This window comes from Oryctolagus cuniculus, chromosome 7 (assembly GCF_964237555.1).
Source record: "Oryctolagus cuniculus chromosome 7, mOryCun1.1, whole genome shotgun sequence".
NCBI lineage: Eukaryota > Metazoa > Chordata > Mammalia > Lagomorpha > Leporidae > Oryctolagus > Oryctolagus cuniculus.
Genome location: NC_091438.1, coordinates 110,768,199 through 110,787,455, shown reverse-complemented (window position 1 = coordinate 110,787,455; position 19,257 = coordinate 110,768,199). Strand labels below are relative to the sequence as shown.

The 19,257-nt window shown below is 42.1% G+C and overlaps 1 protein-coding gene across 10 annotated transcripts in view; it reads left to right on the top strand.

Moving 5' to 3' along the window:
- Positions 1-19,257, top strand: part of PATJ (PATJ crumbs cell polarity complex component) — a 438,074-nt gene that overhangs the window by 280,534 nt on the left and 138,283 nt on the right. For all 10 annotated transcript variants that reach the window (XM_070078398.1, XM_070078393.1, XM_070078397.1 and 7 more), the window contains exon 29: positions 9,108-9,199. In XM_070078398.1, the coding sequence (XP_069934499.1) occupies positions 9,108-9,199 (92 nt within the window). The remainder of the gene's footprint in view (positions 1-9,107; positions 9,200-19,257) is intronic.

Here is a 19,257-nt window from a genome sequence, read left to right as displayed (position 1 = left end):
TGTTGTGTTTATTAAAGTGCTATTATTATAGTTGTAAAACACTGACAAGAAAAACAAACTGAAAATCAACTTAAATCTCACCACCAGTTAGAGATGCATCTTACATGATATTTAGTAGAGATACAGAACTTTTTTAAAACCCATCTAAATGTTTACATATGTGAAAATAATATGATAAATAAATTGGTATATTAGCTCATTTTCTGTTGCTATAATAAAATTCCCAAAGCTGGGTGCTTACAAAGAAAAGGGTTTACTTAGCTCACAGCTTTAGAGACTTTCTCTATTTCTCTATGGGTTCTTGGGAGAGCCCCTTCCTGATTGTATCACCTTATGGTTCACATTGTGATAGGAACAGGTGCGAGTGGGAGAGGTCACAGGAAGCCAGATCTGGAGGAGAGGCCAGGCTTGTGTTTTCTGTAACAACTCTCTCAAGATAACCAACTCAGAACCCATAAGAACTAAGTTAATCCCTTCTGAAGGCAGCATTCCTAATTGCCTGAGGGCTCCTCACCAAGCCCACCACCTCAACACCACCACACTGGAGACCAGGCTTTTAACACGGGAATCTTCAGGAGACAGACCACATGCAAGCCATTCACTAGATTCCATGATGGTTGTTATTTTTTCACTCAGTGTTATCATTCTGTGACACTGAGCTAGATCCCTATCACCCTCCATTGCCTCCTTTAACAATATCATTTTTTATCTATTGACATGACAATGCATATGCTAAATCTTTCGTTGGCAAATATATAGCTTTTTCACTTTTTGTCTATTATAGCATGATAGACATTTTGATGACTGAATTCGTAATCTTTAATAGGGTATGTTCTTAAAGGTGAAATTGTTTGATCAGAGTTAACACATAAAATTATTCACAATAAACAGTTAGGATTTGATCATTTTGTTGGGCATGTATAGTATGTTCAATAAAAATTTATTAAATAAAAAAGTTAATCTATAGATTCTAATGTTTTGAAATGGACGTTTAGAAGATATTTGAAAATAATGAAATCTTAGAGTCCTTCTTACTTTATCAGCCATTCATGTTACATGAATTTTCTTGAGTTGGTCATCCTGCCACATGGTGAAGGAGCAGAAAGAGCCATCATTTCCTGAGACCCAGATGCAGTCTGGGATTTTGAGGTTCCAGAAGGGACTCATACCACTACAATACATTCTTCAATAATTATCAATTAATTCAATTCTTCAATAATTATCATTTTTCATAGTAACTCGTACATTAATAAAAGCACAGGAAGGCTATTGTTGAATGTAATACATTACAACATGGTGTTCAAACCTCAAGTGAATCTGTTACTTGGTCTAAATTTTAATTTTTGTATAATTAAAATTTCTAATCCTAGCTTAAATTAATTAACTTTTATTTCCAATTTTGTAAGTTTTCTGAATAGATTTAATTGAGCTACTGTTTGCATAAATTTACATTCATGTTCAGTTGAACTGCAGAAAATTAAGAGTAGTTGAAAACGTCTCATCATGCTATTTTTGAATAATTAATTTTATTGAAACAAATCTCATTAAAGACTTCTGAAGTGAAAGTTTATGTAGTATAACAAAAGGATTTATGTCAATTTACTTTTGCTATATCTTCACTGAATTAACCCTAATTCTACTTCTACTATAAACTATAAATATTGTAATGAAATCTCCCATCTGTGATGCATAAATACAGATGACATACCTCAGATCAATTTTTGTGTTTTTTTTTTTCACACTAAAGAAATCAACCCATTAGTGGAAAAAGTGAAGCACAGTGAAAACCAAAATATAACTTAAAAGCTTTGCAAAACTCATCTAAGGCTGCTATACTCAGTATCCAGGGCTACTGTCATTTTCTCCTGAAGGACATTTCATTGAATTGGGAGTTCAGAACCTGGGGAAAAGTGAACCAACTTTCCCCTAAGATAAAATGTCATTCTTTCTGGAATCAGAAATCACCGAACTGAGACAGAAGTTACTATCTGGAGAGTTTCAGAAGGCCCTCTTTGTTAATAATCAGAGGAGGCAGCCAGAAACAAATAAGAGAATCAGAAAACTGCTTTAAACTAAGTCTTTTTTTTTCCTTCTTTGTTTCTCATTTTGGTTGCCAAGACAAATTACAATCTGAGAGAACATAATACTCGGAGATTGACAGAGGTTGGTCACTTGGAAATATAAATTAATATTTGCAATATTAACATTTCTAAATTATTGTTTAGAATTGAGATACATCAGTAGAAAATTTTCAGTTGCAAAGAATAAAAATCAGCTCCAACAATTACCTTTAATAATCCTGAGCTACTATAGCAAAGACCATAGACTGGGTGACTTCAACAATAGACAATAGACAGTTGGAGGTGTAGGTGAATTCCGTTTGTGCGGCCATTTTTCCTGGTCTGCAAGCCCTCTCCTCCTTGCTGTGTCCTGAAATGGTGAAGAGAGAGATCATCCCTCATAAGGCTCTGTTTACATGTGCCCTAAACCTATCCATGCAAGTTCCACCTTCATGATTTGATTATCCAAGTACTATCATACTGGGGATTAGGGTCTCAGCGTATGACTGTGGGAGTTACAGAAATTTGTAGTCCACAGGGATAATTTAACCAAGAAATAGTAATTTATTGTAGTGGTATGAGTCCCTTCTGGAACCTCAAAATCCCAGGCTGCATCTGGGTCTCAGGAAATGATGGCTCTTTCTGCTCCTTCACCGTGTGGCGGGATGACCAACTCAAGAAGCACAACAAACATGGAGAATGGTTAGCTGGGCCTTAGCTCCTATTTTTTTTTTAAGATTTATTTATTTATTTGAAAGGCAGAGTTACACAGAGAGAGGAGGAGAGGCAGAGAGAGAGAGAGAGGTCTTCCATCTGCTGGTTCACTCCCCAGGTGGCCGCAATGGCTGGAGCTGTGCCAATCTGAAGCCAGGAGCCAGGAACTTCTCCCATGCAGGTACAGGGCCCCAAGGACTTGGGCCATCTTCTACTGCCTTCCCAGGCCATAGCAGAGAGCAAAGTGGAACAGCCAGGATTCAAACTGATGTCTATATGGGATGCCGGCACTGCAGGCGGCAGCTGTACCCACTATGCCACAGTGCGCTCCCCCATTTGTTTTTTTAATCTCCCAAAGAGAGAATCTTGACTGTCCCAGTCTATGTAATATGTCCCTTAGTTTTGCCTGAAGTTGCATGACAAGCACTACGTTGGCCACTCACTGCTGTGGATGGGACTATCCCAGCAGAGAGAAGTGGTTGTATGCTAATGAAATCCCCTGAAGTCAGCCACATCCCTCATCTGGCATGGCTTTTTCAGTTTAGTGACAAATAAATTAAGATAGAAAGGCACAATATCGCTTCTCAAAGTCATGGTCTGATGAACATGGGATAAATATAAAATTTGTCTCCCAAACTGGACAACTTTTAAGAGGAAGCACTATTGATATTGGAACATGTATAAACTGGATGGTTTTCAGAAAAATTAGGATTATGGTTACCTCTGAATGCAAAAGTTATGGGTCTCGTGTTTTAAAATAATAGATTATTTGGTAGATTGAAAATTACCTAATCAGTAATGGTTTTTCCCACCATTTTGGGATAGCATCAATGATAAGGACATGTCTAAAGAATTTATTATTCTCATATCATTGAGTCACCTTTGAAAGAAGAAACTTTTGAAAAGATACTTAGTTCTTCTACTCCTCGGTTTAGTGGAAATAAATGGAACATAATGTTTTTTTCCAGTTTCTAGATAATCTGAATGATCGCTTACATTATGAAAGGATGACAGCAGCATTTACTCCAACATGAACTATTTTAATTGTTTAAAAGGAGGTCATTCTATATAGATACATGTGCACAGTTTAAAAAAAGTGTCTTAAGGGTGTGTAAGTGTTCAGGGAGCAGTTGGTTTACATGAAGGGACAGGTACGATGTTAACAGGACTTCATAATACATTTGGGACTTTTTTTTTTTTTTCGTTTATTTATTTGAGAGCCAATGAGAAGAAGAAAGAATGTTACTTCTGCTGGTTCATTTCCCAAATGCCCATAATAGCCCAGCCAGCTGGGGCTATGGCCAGAGCTGGGAACACAATGCAGGTCTCCCATGTAAGTGGCAGGAACCAAATCACTTGGCCATCACTACTGCCTCCTAGGATCCGCATTAGCCAGAAGCTGAATTCAGGAGTGAGAGCTGGAAATCAAGCTCAGGTACTCTGACGCAGGACGTGGATGTATTCACCACTACGCTAAATGCTTGCTGTGCATTTGGAACTTTTGAAAACCTGACAGTCAACTACTAGGCATTTTTTTCTATGTGCAGCAGTGAAATGATTGGTTCTGACCTTTATCTCCGAAGTCTGAGACCTAAGATGAAAAATGACTACCACTCTTCTGTTCTGCTCAGCATTGATTTAACAGACATCTTTTACAAAGATCTTCAGAAAACATCTGATTTTTTTTGTGCATACCATACAGATAATGTGACTACTAGTTGTGCCTCAGGATTATAGGTTTCTAAAACTAATAGCTAAATCACTTTGGGCAAATTACTCAACTGTGTGAATTTCAGGTTCTTAATCTCATGAAAGTATATCCATTCCCAGCTTGTCTGAGATTTCAGTGATACTGTGCATAAGGAGTCCTATATAGGGGCCGGCTACTGCTATTCCACTTCTGATGCAGCTCCCTGCTAATGCACCTGGGAAAGCTGCAGAGAATGGCCCAAGTGCTTGGGCCCCTGCCACCCACACGGGAGACCCAGAAGAAGCTCCTGGATCCTGGCTCAGCCCTGATCATTGCGGTCACTTGAGATGTGAACCAGCAGATGTAAGACCCCTCTCTGTGTCTCTCCATCTCTCTGTAACTCTGACATTCAAATAAACAAATAAATCAGAATGAGAAGGAAGCAAGCCTGCTATATCTGCTCGGGGTGGGGGGGAGTCCTGCATAGTATCCTGCATAGAATCAACACCCAGTTACGTGGTGGCCATTGTTAACAGTAATTAATTTGAAAGAGGTGTAGAATACTTTCTTTTTTGCCTGTGCTACCCTTGGAAGACCCTTGTATGTCTGTTGTTTAAAGTTGCGTACTCTCAGAAAGCAGCAGCTTCTTAGTAATCGAATAAGTAGACCTCCAAAGTTAATTGTGTGTAAAATGTATTGTAGTCACCCTAATTACTGAATTTTCTCTGGAGTGTTTTATGTGATGTGTAGACATAAAAACTTCTTGTGTGGTTGGAAGCTCTATAAACCTTTCATTTTCACAGTGAAAAAATTTTTTTCTTCATGACAAATGCATTAAAGAATTATTTACTTTGTTATGTGTTCAGAAGGCAGAGAGAGAGGCTGAGTGATCTCCTCTGTACATTCATTTCTCAAACGCCTGCAACGGCTGGGGTTGGGTCAGGCTGAAGCTGGGAGTTGGGAAGTCTGTTTGGGTCTCCCACAGGGCAGGCAGGGACCCAAATACTTGAGCTATCACTTAGTGCCTCTGTTTGCATTATCAGGAAGGGAGAATCAGAAGGTGGGCCAGAACTGGATCCCAGGTACTCCGGTGCGGGATGTGGGTACTCCAAGTGCGTTTTAAATGCACATACAGACAAATTCATTTTGAAAATTTTTTTTCCTAGTTCTTGGTGATTAAAAGCTTTCTCAACCCATGTCTTGACCTATTTTTAGCTTCATTATTTACACAGATATTTCCTCAAGTAACATTCTGATTGGTCTCCCGTCTCATACCCCCACGCTCCTCCTGGGAACATGAAATCATTTTATGTTGAAGTAGAACTAAGAAAGCACAGAAGAGGAGCTCCTGCTCTTGAACCTCAGCGGCCACTACCGTGTCATTTTTAAGGAGAGGAAGGCTTTTTGTCATAGACTTTCCTTTTAGATTTAATCTGGAAAAATCAGGTTTTCCTCCATCTTGAGTTTCTTTCTCTGGTCCCTGTTTTCCTGCATAGCATAGTCTCTCCAAGGGCCTCTGAGTGTTGGCAGGGAGCAGCTGCCTTCATAGTAAACACCATTGTTGTTGGCACTGGAAAAAACATCAACAGCAAGCAAGCTGCTTCGCTTTCCTACTGCCAGAGCCTCTGAGTTTTTAGACAGTGCCATGAATGCCCTGGCTTTAGCTTTACTCTTAGGTAAATTAAAATTAATGGCGTGTTTTTTTCATTTGGGATATAATTTTCCCTCTTAGAATAATAGTGCCATATATTCTGTGCTGTCAAAGTGGAGGACCACAGCTAAACAGCAGGCATGTCCATAACCATGAAACAGTTCAATTTTCTATATGCTCAAGCACTTGCTGATCTAAAAGCATTTTTTAGCCTCAATCACTGTGAAGCCTGGAGCCTATGTCAAGGACACTGTACTTGCAGTTGATGAAGTGTCACTTGCACTTAGAGCTCTGCAATTCATCATGTCCTCATTGAGTTCCACTGTGTGCAAGCAGAGCAAAGCCAAGAGGAGAGTACCAGTTCCTGCCCTCAAGGAGTTTAGCTCGGTTCAGCAGATGTTGGGCCTGCACCAATGCTTACCACCTTATGCTGGGATGTGGTTGCAGTAACAAAAACTTTTTCTTAAATTTTTACCTATTTGTTTGAAAGGCAGTTACAGAGGGTAGGAGACAGTGAGAGAGAAAGATGTCATCTACTAGTTCACTCCCCAAATGGATACAGTGGCCAAGGCTGGGCCAAGCAGGAGCCAGGAGCCAGGAGCTCCTTCCAGGTCTTCCAATACTTGGGCCATCTTCTGCTGCCTTCCCAGGCACTTTAGTAGGGAGCCAGCACTCAAACCAGTGCTCTGATATGGGATGCTTGTGGGGCAGGCAGTGGCATACCCCACTGAACCGCAAGGCCAACCCAAGAGAAATTTTTTAAGCTTGGTGCCATAGAGTTCAAGACAGTTGGGTTAGATCATCTGGGCTTTCTAGAACTAGAGGCAGGCACGTGGCAGGTAACAATTTCTGAATGCTGGGCCCATCCCACATGCTGTCTCATTTTAGAATATGGTTTTAAAGTTCCTCCTTTTTAGTTCATTGTAAATTAAAGAGACTTGAAAATATAGCTAGCAAAAATATGATCCTGCTAGGCAAAATAGTATTTTGTAACCTGATTTTGCCACTTAATACATTTTCCACATTTCCTTTCATTAAATATGCTTTTTCACATTATTCTTAATGACTACATGATTTCCTTAACCATTTCCTTTATAACTAAATTAGGTAATAATATATAAATATGAGAACAATTAAATCATGAAAGTAGTTGAAGATACATAATCTAGAGAGTGAGCACATTTTTAAATTCATGCATGATTCTGAAGGCAGAAAACAGAAGATGAGTTGTTTTGAACACAAAAAAATTAAAAAATTCTTTGAGTATTTGAAAGGAAAGGCCACCACAAAACACACCAACCACTGGAGTAAGGGAAAAGATTTACTGTTGGGTTGGGGAAACCCGACAGGCACAGAGAACAGCAGCCTGTACTGGGAGAACAGGTCTTATATAGCTTTGCAGAGGTGAGGAAGTGGGAGCGGCAAATCCCATTACGGTGGGGGAGGAGCTGACCCTTGTGATTGGGCCATTTGGTCACCTGACTTCTAGTAAGCCAGGCTGGGCTTAGGAAGATGACACCATTTTATTAACAGTATTAAGATCACTTTACCGGCCGGCGCTGCAACTCACTAGGCTAATCCTCCGCCTTGCGGTGCTGGAACACCGGGTTCTAGTCCCGGTCGGGGCGCTGGATTCTGTCCCGGTTGCCCCTCTTCCAGGCCAGCTCTCTGCTGTGGCCAGGGAGTGAAGTGGAGGATGGCCCAGGTCCTTGGGCCCTGCATCCCATGGGAGACCAGGATAAGTACCTGGCTCCTGCCATCAGATCAGCGCGGTACGCCGGCTGCGGCGGCCATTGGAGGGTGAACCAACGGCAAAGGAAGACACTTCTCTCTCTCTCTCTCTCTCTCTCTCTCTCTCACTATCCACTCTGCCTGTCAAAAATAAAAAAATAAAATAAAATAAAAGAAGGACTGGCTGAGCATATCTTATTAATTATTAAAGAGATGGGAGGGGAAAAATCCAAAACCATATGAACTATTATCAGTTGAATGACATGAAACAAGAGGTTGATCTTAGCTATCGGTATAACTTATTAATGGGAAAGTCTAAAGTGAAAAGTTTTAAGAAGTAAATGTTTTTAGATAATATGTAGGTGAATCCAGTCAAGTTAAAAATCCCACCACGTCTTGCATATGAACAGATGGCTCATTGATTGCATACAGTAAAATGTTTCTGTGTAATTGGTCTAAAATTCAACTTAAAACAGAGATGTAATATTTATGTCGCCTGCAGTAAAAACGTTTATGCTGTGTAATAACCTTGACACGTTTGCAGCATCATGTGTAACAGGCTCTGGAGAATACCATGGTTTAGTCTGTGTTTTACATTTTTCAGGAATCTGGAAAAGATACAGAAATAAAATATCTATTGTAAAGTTTTTGTATTGAACTTAACTGCTGCTCTCTTAAAGTTTAGCTAAAAGGTCGAAGACTGTATGTTCTTTATTAAATGTGGTCAAAACTGAATTTAGAGGATTTTTTTAAAGATTTATTTATTTATTTGAAAATCAATCACAGAGAGAGAGAGAGGTCTTCCATCTACTGGTTCACTCCCCAAACGGCCACAATGGCCGGAGCTGTGCCCATCAGGAGCCAGGAGCTTCCTCCGGGTCTCCCACATGGGTGCAGGGGCAAGGACTCGGGCCATCTTCCACTGCCTTCCCAGACCATAGCAGAGAGCTGGATCAGAAGTGAAGCAGCCAGGACTTGAACCAGCACCCATATGGGATGCCGGCACTGAAGGCAGCAGCTTTACCTGCTACACCACAGCTCTGGCCCCTAAAGGATTTTAAATAGCATTTCAGAATCAGTGTTTGAGTCTGAACTACAAAAATGATTTTTAGCTTTAGTCCTACCTAGACCTCCACCCTTAAAAACTAATAGACTTTATCATTTAAGTCCAAGTACATAACATGTAAATATATACACATTTTTATATTTATATACAACATATATTGCAGTTTTATAAGTATACTTTATTTTTCTCAAACAGATAAACAATCAGATCCTGTATGGAAGAAGTCACCAAAATGCCTCTGCCATTATTAAAACAGCCCCATCAAAGGTCAAGCTGGTTTTTATCAGGTAAGATAGGGCTGTTTTTCTAAAATCTAAGAATTCTTCTGGAAGTTATGATTGGTGCAAGATTATTTTGGTTTTGTTTTTTGTCTAACAAAATCACCATGTATTCTAATAATACATTCATCCATGTGTAACTGTCACTTTAAGTATAGATTGTTTTCATTGTGAGATTTCCTTGCCATTTGCTTTTTATGGTTCACATGACAGAATTGGTAGTGAGGCTACTATTTATATCACAGTTATGTAAAGTTCTTCCCTTCAGGCAGGTATTTGGTGCCATCACTAAGACAGCAACTGGGGGGCTGGCCTTGTGGTATAATAGGTTAAGCCTCCCGTTATAGGCACTGATTCAAGATCCTGCTGCTCGCCTTCTGATCCTGTTCCCTGCTAATGTACCTGGAAAACAACAGAAGATGGCCGAAGTGTTTGGGTACCTGTACCCATGTGGGAGACCAGGAGGAAGCTCCAGGCTCCTGGCTTGGGTCTGGTCCAGCCCCTGCCATTGTGGCCATTTAGGAAGTGAACCAATGGATGGGCGATTTCTCTCTCTCCCTCTGTCTCTCCTCCTCTCTCTGTAACTCTGCCTTTCAAATAAATAAAAAATGTTTAAAAAGAAAATACCAATTGAGATGCCTACATCTTAGATCAGAGTGCCTGGATTTGAGTCCTGACTCTGCTCCTGATTACAGCTTCCTGTTAATGTACAGCATAGGAGTTAGTAGATGATGGTTCAAATACTTGAGTCCCAGCCACATGGGAGACCCGGTTGGCATCCCAGCTCCTGGCTTTGGCTTGGACTGGTCACAGCTGTTGCTGGGTATTTGGGGAATGGGTCAGTGGGTGGAAGAGCTGGCTCCCTCTCACTCTTGCACTCTCTCTCTCTCCCTCCTTTTCCTCCTTTCCCTCTTCTCTCCTCTCTCCCTCTCTCTCCTGCTCCCTCCCTTCGTGTGTGTGTGTCTGTCTGCCTTTCAAATGACTAAAATAATAAGTAAAATTTTTAAGATCTCTTCCGTTACTGCATCTGGTTACCCTGTATATAAATATACCCTCTAACTTCTCCTGTCTCCATTGTTTGGTATATTCGCTGGCTCCTCAAAGAATACACAGGGAAAAAGAATCCAGGAAACTTTGAGTGGCTTCACATTTACAGTACAGGGGGGATCTCTGCTCCTTGTCCTGAGGTAGACAGTACAGGAAAGGTGAATCAGGCCCATCCCTGGGCAGCTTTTCCCTAGCGGCCGAAATGACACCTTAGGTAATCCCTGCTTAAAATTCAGGGTGAGGGGCCGGTGCTGTGGAGTAGCAGGTAGAGCTACTGCCTGCAGTGCCAGCATCCTATGTGGGCACCTGTTCAAGTCCCAGCTGCTCCACTTCCAATCCAGCTCTCTGCTATTGCCTGGAAGGCAGTGGAAGATAGCACAAGTGCTTTGGCCCCTGTACCTACGTGGGAGACATGGAAGAAGCTCCTGCTCCTGGCTTCAGATCGGCACAGCTCTGGCTATTGCAGCCATATGGGGAATGGACCAGCAAATGGAAGATCTCTCTCTCTCTCTCTCTCTCTCTCTCCCTCTCCCTCTCCCTCTCTCCCTCTCTCCCTCTCTCCCTCTCTCCCTCTCTCCCTCTCTCCCTCTCTCCCCCTCCCCCCATCCCTCCCTCCCTGCCTCCCTCCCTCTCTTTCTGCCTCTCTCTCTCTGTAACCCTGCCTTTTAAATAAATAGATAAATCTTAAAAAAAAAAAAAAAAAACAACTGAGGGTGAGGGCAGAGTGCTCACAACTTATGCTGTCACATAAGTGCTGTCACAACTTATGCTGCTCAAAGTCAGGTCATTGTGCTTCATTTAACATGAGAAAAAGGAGAGCATAAAACCTTGACGTAAAGAATCAAAAATCAGTGTAACTAGCAGATGCATAATCAGAAAGCTCTTTAGAATTATGCAAAAATCACCAGGACTAGTAACACATGTAATAGATGGCTGATTAAAACATAAATGGGGAGCAGAGGGAGCTAGCATTGTGGCATAGCAGGTTGGGCTGCTGCCTGCAAAGCCAGCATTCCACATGGGCACTAGTTGAGCCCTGGCTGCTCCACTTCTGATCCAGCTCCCTGCTAATGTGCCTGGGAAAGCAGCAGAAGATGGGCCAAGTGATTGGGCCCCTGCACCCCCATGGGAGACTCAGAAGAAGCTCCTGGCCCCTGGCTTTGGCCTGTCCCAGCCTTGGCTGATACATTCATTTGAGAAGTGAACCAGCAGATGGAAGATCTCATTTCTCTCTCTCTCTCTCTCTCTCTGCATCTCTTCTCTGTAACTCTGGCTTTCAAATAAATAAATAAATCTTTTTTTAAAAAAGGCATATAAATAGAAATAATTTTCCTATATAGAATCAGGATGGATTCTGAAGCCTACTTATAAAATATTTCATATTAAATTAATTATAATAAATGTAGGCCCCTATTTTTTTTTACTTTTATGACATCACAATTTATTATGACTGTACAATGATTGGTTTATAACATCACAATTGAATGTTTAGTACATCACACTAGTTATTTATATCATTGTAATTTTATTACATAATGATTATGTTGTCACAATATATTTCATGACAACAGAATCACCCATAATTACAGTTAGTTTGTGACATCACATTTGATTATGACATGAGAATGCAAGGTTTACACTGTGACATTATAATAATTTTATGACATCAAAATTATAACAATAAATTTTATTATCTGTAAGGTTTTTTTTAACTTTTATTTAATGAATATAAATTTCCAAAGTACGGCTTATGGATTACAATGGCTTCCCCCCCATAACGTCCCTCCCACCCTCACCCTCCCCTTTCCCACTCCCTCTCCCCTTCCATTCACATGAGGATTCATTTTCGATTCTCTTTTATATACAGAAGATCAGTTTAGCATACATTAAGTAAAGATTTCAACAGTTTGCTCCCACACAGAAACATAAAGTAAAAAATAATAGATGATTTTTTAAATGATGATGAAATCAGATCAGACCTATTGTCATGTTTAATCCCAGTGAGAGTCAAGTTGGGAATTGATAATTTCTTCTTTTTTTTTTTTTTTTTTTACAGAAGATCAGTTTAGTATACATTAAGTAAAGATTTCAACAGTTTGCACCCCCATAGAAACACAAAGTGAAATATACTGTTTGAGTACTCGTTATAGCATTAAGTCTCAATGTACAGCACATTAAGGACAGAGATCCTACATGAGGAGTAAGTGTACAGTGACTCCTGTTGTTGACTTTACAAATTGACACTCATGTTTATGGCATTAGTAATCTCCCTATGCACCAGTCATGAGTTTCCAAGGCTATGGAAGCCCCTTGAGTTCTCCGACTCTCATCTTGTTTAGACAAGGTCATAGTCAAAGTGGAGGTTCTCTCCTCCCTTCAGAGTGTAGGCCCCTATTTTTAACTGTCTAATCGATTAGTAGTGTAACAGGATTTGTGTATAGAGACAAGACACCAAGGCGTTTTAACAAGTAGTCTTTTATTATTTTTGCCAGCATAAGTCCCAGGTGGAATTTTTACACAAAAACCTGAGCCCAAAACAAAGAGGGGTATTTCGTTATACATGGTTTTAGCCTCTTTTTCTCCCATATATGGTAACATGCATACATTTAATTGGATATTCTAATGTTACCTGACAGCCACAGGATTGATGCAATACTGTGCATGGGAATGTAGTTACCTGAAGATATATTTTTTACACACATACTGAGCCATTACTGTCAGGCAAGGGTTAACACCATTGCTCTATACTAACAAGCAGAACCTGAATGGGTACATGTAGGCAGATAGACTGCAGTTCAAGCAGTCATCGGCAAGCAGAAAACAACCGCATTTCATTCCCAGGACAGATTCTTCCTTTTTCTGCTTCTGACCTTGGGAAGGCCTCTACCACAACATTAATCATGTCGGTTAGAAACAAGGCTAATTAAAAGATAAAGGCCTCTAAGACAGTAGATCTCAATTTTTAAAAACACATGTACTGGGACCAGCACTGTGGCATAGCAGGTAAAGCCGCCGCCTACAGCGCTGGCATCCCATATGGGCACCAGTGTGAGTCCCGGCTACTCCACTTCCGATCCAGCTCTCTTCTGTGGACTGGAAAAGCAGCTGAGGATGGCCCATGTTGGAGACCTGGATGAAGCTCCTGGCTCCTGGCTTTTCTTTTCCCAGCTCCAGCTCTTACAGCCATCTAGGGAGTGAACCAGCAGATGGAAGAACTCTCTTTCTCCCTCTCTCTCTCTCTGTAACTCTGCTTTTCAAATAAATAAACCTTTTTTAAAAAGACACCAATATAGACAATGATTTAAAATAAAAATAATTTTAAAAGTTAAAAAAGCATGTATTATAAATATTGTTGATAAAACAATGAGGGAAAATTGAAAATTAGATGTTTGGGGCCAGTGCCGCAGTTCAATAGGCTAATCCTCCGCCTGCGGCGCCGGCACACCAGGTTCTAGTCCCGGTCAGGACACCAGATTCTGTCCCGGTTGCTCCTCTTCCAGTCCAGCTCTCTGCTGTGGCCAGGGAGTGCAGTGGAGGATGGCCCAAGTGCTTGGGCCCTGCACCCCATGGGAGACCAGGAGAAGCACCTGGCTCCTGGCTTCGGATCAATGTGGTGCGCTGGCCGCAGCGCGCCAACCACAGCACGCCGCCACAGTGGCCATTGGAGGGTGAACCAACGGAAAAGGAAGACCTTTCTCTCTGTCTCTCTCTCTCACTGTCCACTCTGCCTGTCAAAAAAAAAAAAAAAGATTAGATGTTTGGTAGAGTAAAGGAATTATTTCTGCTATTATTTAGAAGTGGTTCTGGGCCGGCGCCGCGGCTCACTAGGCTAATCCTCCACCTGCGGTACCGGCACACCGGGTTCTAGTACTGGTTGGGGCGCCGGATTCTGTCCCGGTTGCTCCTCTTCCAGGCCAGCTCTCTGCTGTGGCCCGGAAGTGCAGTGGAGGATGGCCCAAGTGCTTGGGCCCTGCATTCCATGGGGGACCAGGAGAAGCCTTTGGATCAGCGCAGTGCACTGGCAGATTGGAGGGTGAACCAATGGCAAAAGGAAGACCTTTCTCTCTGTCTCTCTCTCTCACTGTCCACTCTGGCTATCAAAAAAAAAAAAAAAAAAAAAAAAAAGAAGTGGTTCTAATATTGCTTTTCTGAAGTGTGTTTACCTTTAGAGATAGAGAAGAAAATATGGAAGGTAAGCTGTGTTGTGAAGCCTAGGATGCTTTAAAATGGAATGGTGGATGGGGCTGGCGTTGTGGTGCAGTAAGTTAAGCTGGTGCCTACAACTCTGGCATTCCATATAGGCACCAGTTCAAGTTCTGACTCCTCCACTTCTGATCCAGCTCCCTGAAAATGCACCTGGGAAAGCAGCAGAAAATGTTCCAAGTGCTTGGGGCCTCTGCCACCCACATAGGAGACCCAGATGGAACTCCCTGGCTATTACAGCCATCTGGGGCATGCTGGGGCATGAACCAGCAGATGGAAGATCAATCTCTTAATGTCTCTCCCTCTCTCTCTCTGTGACTCTTCCTTTCAAGTAAATAGATAAATCTTTTTTTTTTTTTTTTTTTTTTTTGACAGGCAGAGTGGACAGTGAGAGACAGAGAGAAAGGTCTTCCTTTGCCATTGGTTCACCCTCCAATGGCCGCCGTGGCCGGCGCGCTGCGGCCAGCGCACCGCACTGATCCGATGGCAGGAGCCAGGTACTTATCCTGGTCTCCCATGGGGTGCAGGGCCCAAGCACTTGGGCCATCCTCCACTGCACTCCCTGGCCACAGCAGAGAGCTGGCCTGGAAGAGGGGCAACCGGGACAGAATCTGGTGTCCTGACCGGGACTAGAACCTGGTGTGCCGGCGCCGCAAGGCGGAGGATTAGCCTAGTGAGCCACAGCGCCAGCTAGATAAATCTTTTTTAAAAATAAAGAAATGTAACAGAGTAGCTGGTAGGGAGAGGTGGGTAGTACTGGAAAGGAAAGCAGTCTGCCAGAAGTTATAACTGTTGCTGCTGTATGATGGGCTCCTAGAGTCATTATACTTTGTCTTCCCTTTTACATATGCTCAAGTTTTTCATCATGAAAAATTTTAAATTATAAAGGAGTGCTGGAGAGAAATCAGAGTGGAAGTGTCAACTGAGCTGTCCTAAAATAGTGTTGTTTGGGGGTCCACATTGACCCATCCGTCACCTGCCAGCTGACCGAGCCCTCATGGCATCAGTGAATCAGCATGGAGAATCCCTGCTGTTTATAGTTTCCATCGCCACATCAGCAGTGGAATAAGGGTGTTTGAGTCTATTATTTGACTGAAATGACAGGTACCTCTGCATTGTTTGTAGGTGATATAACTCTCCGTTTATGCTAATCTGCTCTGTTTCTTTTCCCTCTGGGTCTCAGTTATCATCTTTAAACTGGAGATGATAAAGCACCTACCTCATTCATTGTGTATTTCAGAAATTTAAAGAGCTTGGCACCCAATCTAGCGTAGAATAAGGGCTGAAAAAATGTTAGCTGCCATTTCATGATGGTGAGAGTTGTTATTATTCTGCCTTTTCTCATTAATCACTACCAGTAAACCCGTCTATTCCTATGGACCATTAAGATTAGGCAGAAGTTTTATTTCCAGATCTGGGCACTGTGTGATTGAAATACATCTCAGCCTCACGTGGTGCTGCTAACTTGCTCATGAAGAAATTCTACATTGATGGCCTTTTCTTGCACCAAGGGCACCTTCTGGCTTTCTACGTTTTCACTCTTTTTTGCTAAGGGGAAAACCCTCATTATGTGTCCTTGTGTGGTGTGACTCCCTCAGGTTCACTTATCTAGGCATTTTCTATTAGGTGCCAATCCACTGTTTTTTGTTTCCTTGTTCTTTTATTGTCAGGGCTTACAAAATTAGTGAGATGTGAAAGCACAACCAGGCTTGAACAAAGTGAGCCACTCAAGAGGTTAAGATGTTGTCTGTTGGGAGAATCTGAGCAGGTGATGTGTTTAAGTTTGAAAGTTCATATGAAGTTGTGTGAGGATTGTATGAGATGTATACAGCACTTTACAGTGTCTGCACTGGTGGTGGCTGCTGCGAGTGCCATTACTAACCTCACTAGGTCCTCCTCTGCATTGGTGCAGCCTTTCCTACCTATGCTGGGCCACCCTGTAGCAAAAAGAAAAGTGAATTTTGCCCAAAGGAAATCCTTTCATGCAGTGCAACAGTTGCAAAATGGAGCCCTTCCCTTCAATAAAGGACAGTTCCGTGATTTGGAATTATTTAGCAGCCAGAAGAGAAAACTGAGGAGAATGCTAATAATTGCAGTGAAGCCCCATAGAGTGAGTGTCTGGTTCCAATTTTGCTTGTTCAGAACAGAGCAGAGAAGGCTAGTGCTGTGGCTTAGCAGGTAAAGCTATCGCCTGCAGTGCCTGCATCCCATATGGGTGCCAACTCCAGTCGTGGCTGCTCCATTTCCAATCCAGCTCCCTGCCATGGCCTGGGAAAGCAGTAGAAGATTGCCCAAGGCTTTGGGCCCCTGGACCACATGGGAGACCCAGAAGAAGCTTTTGGGTTTTTGGCTTCAGATAGGCTCAGCTCCAACCATTGTAGCCATCTGGTGAGTGAACCAGCGAATGGAAGACACCCCCCCGCCACACTGCCTCTCTGTAGCTCTGCCTCTCTGTAGCTCTGCCTTTCAAATAAATAAATCTTTAAAAAGAAAACTAAAACAAAATAGAACAGAATCAAGGAGAGAATTTGTTCAGTAAATCTGACTGTGTGTGTGACACTGAAGATGCTGCAGAGTTCTTATTTACTGGAAGTGACTAAATCAACTTAGAAGATTCAGTGTACATTTTTAAAGTATGTAAACAAACTAGGGGCTGTCTTCATCCATTCGGTCTGCTGTAACAAAATGCCACAAACTGGATGGCTTATAAACTACAGAGATTCGTTTCTCATGGTTCTGGAGGCTGAGAAACCCTAGATGAAGGTGCTGGCGGATTTGGTGTCTGGTGAGGGCCCATTTCCTGTTCCATAAAAGGTGTCTTCCTGTTGGGTCTTCACATGGTAGAAGGAATCCCCTTGGGTCTGCTCTATGAGAGCACTAATTCCATTCACGAAGGCCCCACCTCATGATCTAATCGCCTCCCAAATGTGCTGCCTACTAGTAACATCACAACTGGTGATTAGGTTTCAACATGTGAATTTTGGACAAGCACACTCAAACCATAGCATGAACCTTTCTTTCATGGTTGTAAAATTATAATGTCAGAAAGGTTTATTGAATAAATTTCTTTTCAGTTCCTACTAAGCAGTTACAAATTATTTATTCTCCATCAGACAGGCATTTGCCACAACAGTTAAGACATCTCTTGGGACACCCACATCCCATATCGGAGTGCCTGGTTCAAATCCTGGCCCCTCACTTACGATCCAGCTTCCTACTAATGCATACCTTGGGAGACAACAGATGATGACTCCAGTACTTGGGTTGCTATCTTGCTCATGGGAGGTCCAGATGAAGTTCTGGCCTCTTGATTTTGGCTTGGCCCAGCCCTCGCTATTGCGGAGCATTTCGGGGGTGGACCAGGAGGTGGAAGATCTCTCTCTGAGTCTGTCTCTTTAGTTGTCTTTGTCTATCCACCCTTCACATAAAAATGAAAATTAATTAATCAGATTTTTAAAAGGGCTGAAAAATCACACTTTAGATTGTTTATTCTCCAAAGGCAGAAGTCACAGTATATTAGCTGCAGTTACTATTTTTATTTTAAGATGCATATATATGTATTTACAAAGATGTGTATGTATGTATAAATTATATATTGCAAAATTTCTCATAGCTTGGTTCTTCTTCCCACTACTTTCCCAAATTAGCTGAATTCAGAAGATTTTCCTGTCTTTATAGCAGAAAGAGGATGTAGGAAGGATTCTGAGCAATCTACTATCATCCTCTTTGAGACTGTGAAGGAAAAGGCGCTTCACTTAAATGAAAAGCAGTGTACACACTGCTGACAGTCTTCCTCTTGCTTGATTGAATAGATATGTATCTAGTAATTTGTGTGGCAACATTTATTAACTAATTAATGCTGCAGTTGCCACAAGGGAAGGAACTATTCATCTGACCAAGAACTCTTCCCTTATGGAGGGGAATTTTTTATCTAAAGCCTGGCTGAATTCCAAGGCTTAGTGACTAAAAGAAGAAACTCTGGATTCACCCTCCCTGGGCTTGAAACCCAGCTCTAGCAAGCCGCAGCTGTCAGGGCTCACGTCCTGGTCTGTAACATGGTATGGTGTAGCCATTTCCCTTAAGACAATTGCCTGACGGTGTGGGCTCAACAGTGTTTGCTGCTGAAGTGTTGATTATGATGATGGCAGAGAAAGGTGGAACTGGAGGAGAAAGAAAACAGAAGAAAAGCAAAGATGTCAGGAGGGGTACTTGTTTAGTTGAGACATCCCATATCAGAGTACCTGGGTTGCACCCCATCTCCCTTTCTACTCCAGCTTCCTGTTGATGTGCACCCTGGGAAGATAGCAGCTAAGTGCAGTACACTAAAATTGTAATGGGTCAGACATTGTAACATAGCCAGTAAAGCCCCTGCCTGCCATGCCAGCCTTGCATATGGGTGCCTATATGTCCTGGCTTCTCTGCTTCTGATCCAGCTGTCTGCTGGTGGCCTGGGAAAAGCAGTGGATGATGGTCCAAGTGTTTGGGACCCTGCCACCCAATGGGAGACCCAGGTGAAGCTCCCGGCTCCAGCAGGGCCCAGCCCTGGCTGTTGCAGCCATCTGTGGAGCAAACCATCAGATGAAAGATTCTCTCTCTCTCTCTCTCCTAGCCCCCCCACCGTGTGTGTGTGTGTTGTGTGTGTGTGTGTGTGTGTCTCCCTCTCTGAGGCTCTTTCAAGTAAATAAGTTAAATTTTTTTTAAAAAAGGAGTATGAGATAGACACAATATGACAAAAACATCAGTTGCCTGTAAGCTGGTGCTGCTGCCACTGCTGGTTTTTTTTTTTTTTCAGAATGATCTGATGTGTGTGTGTGTGT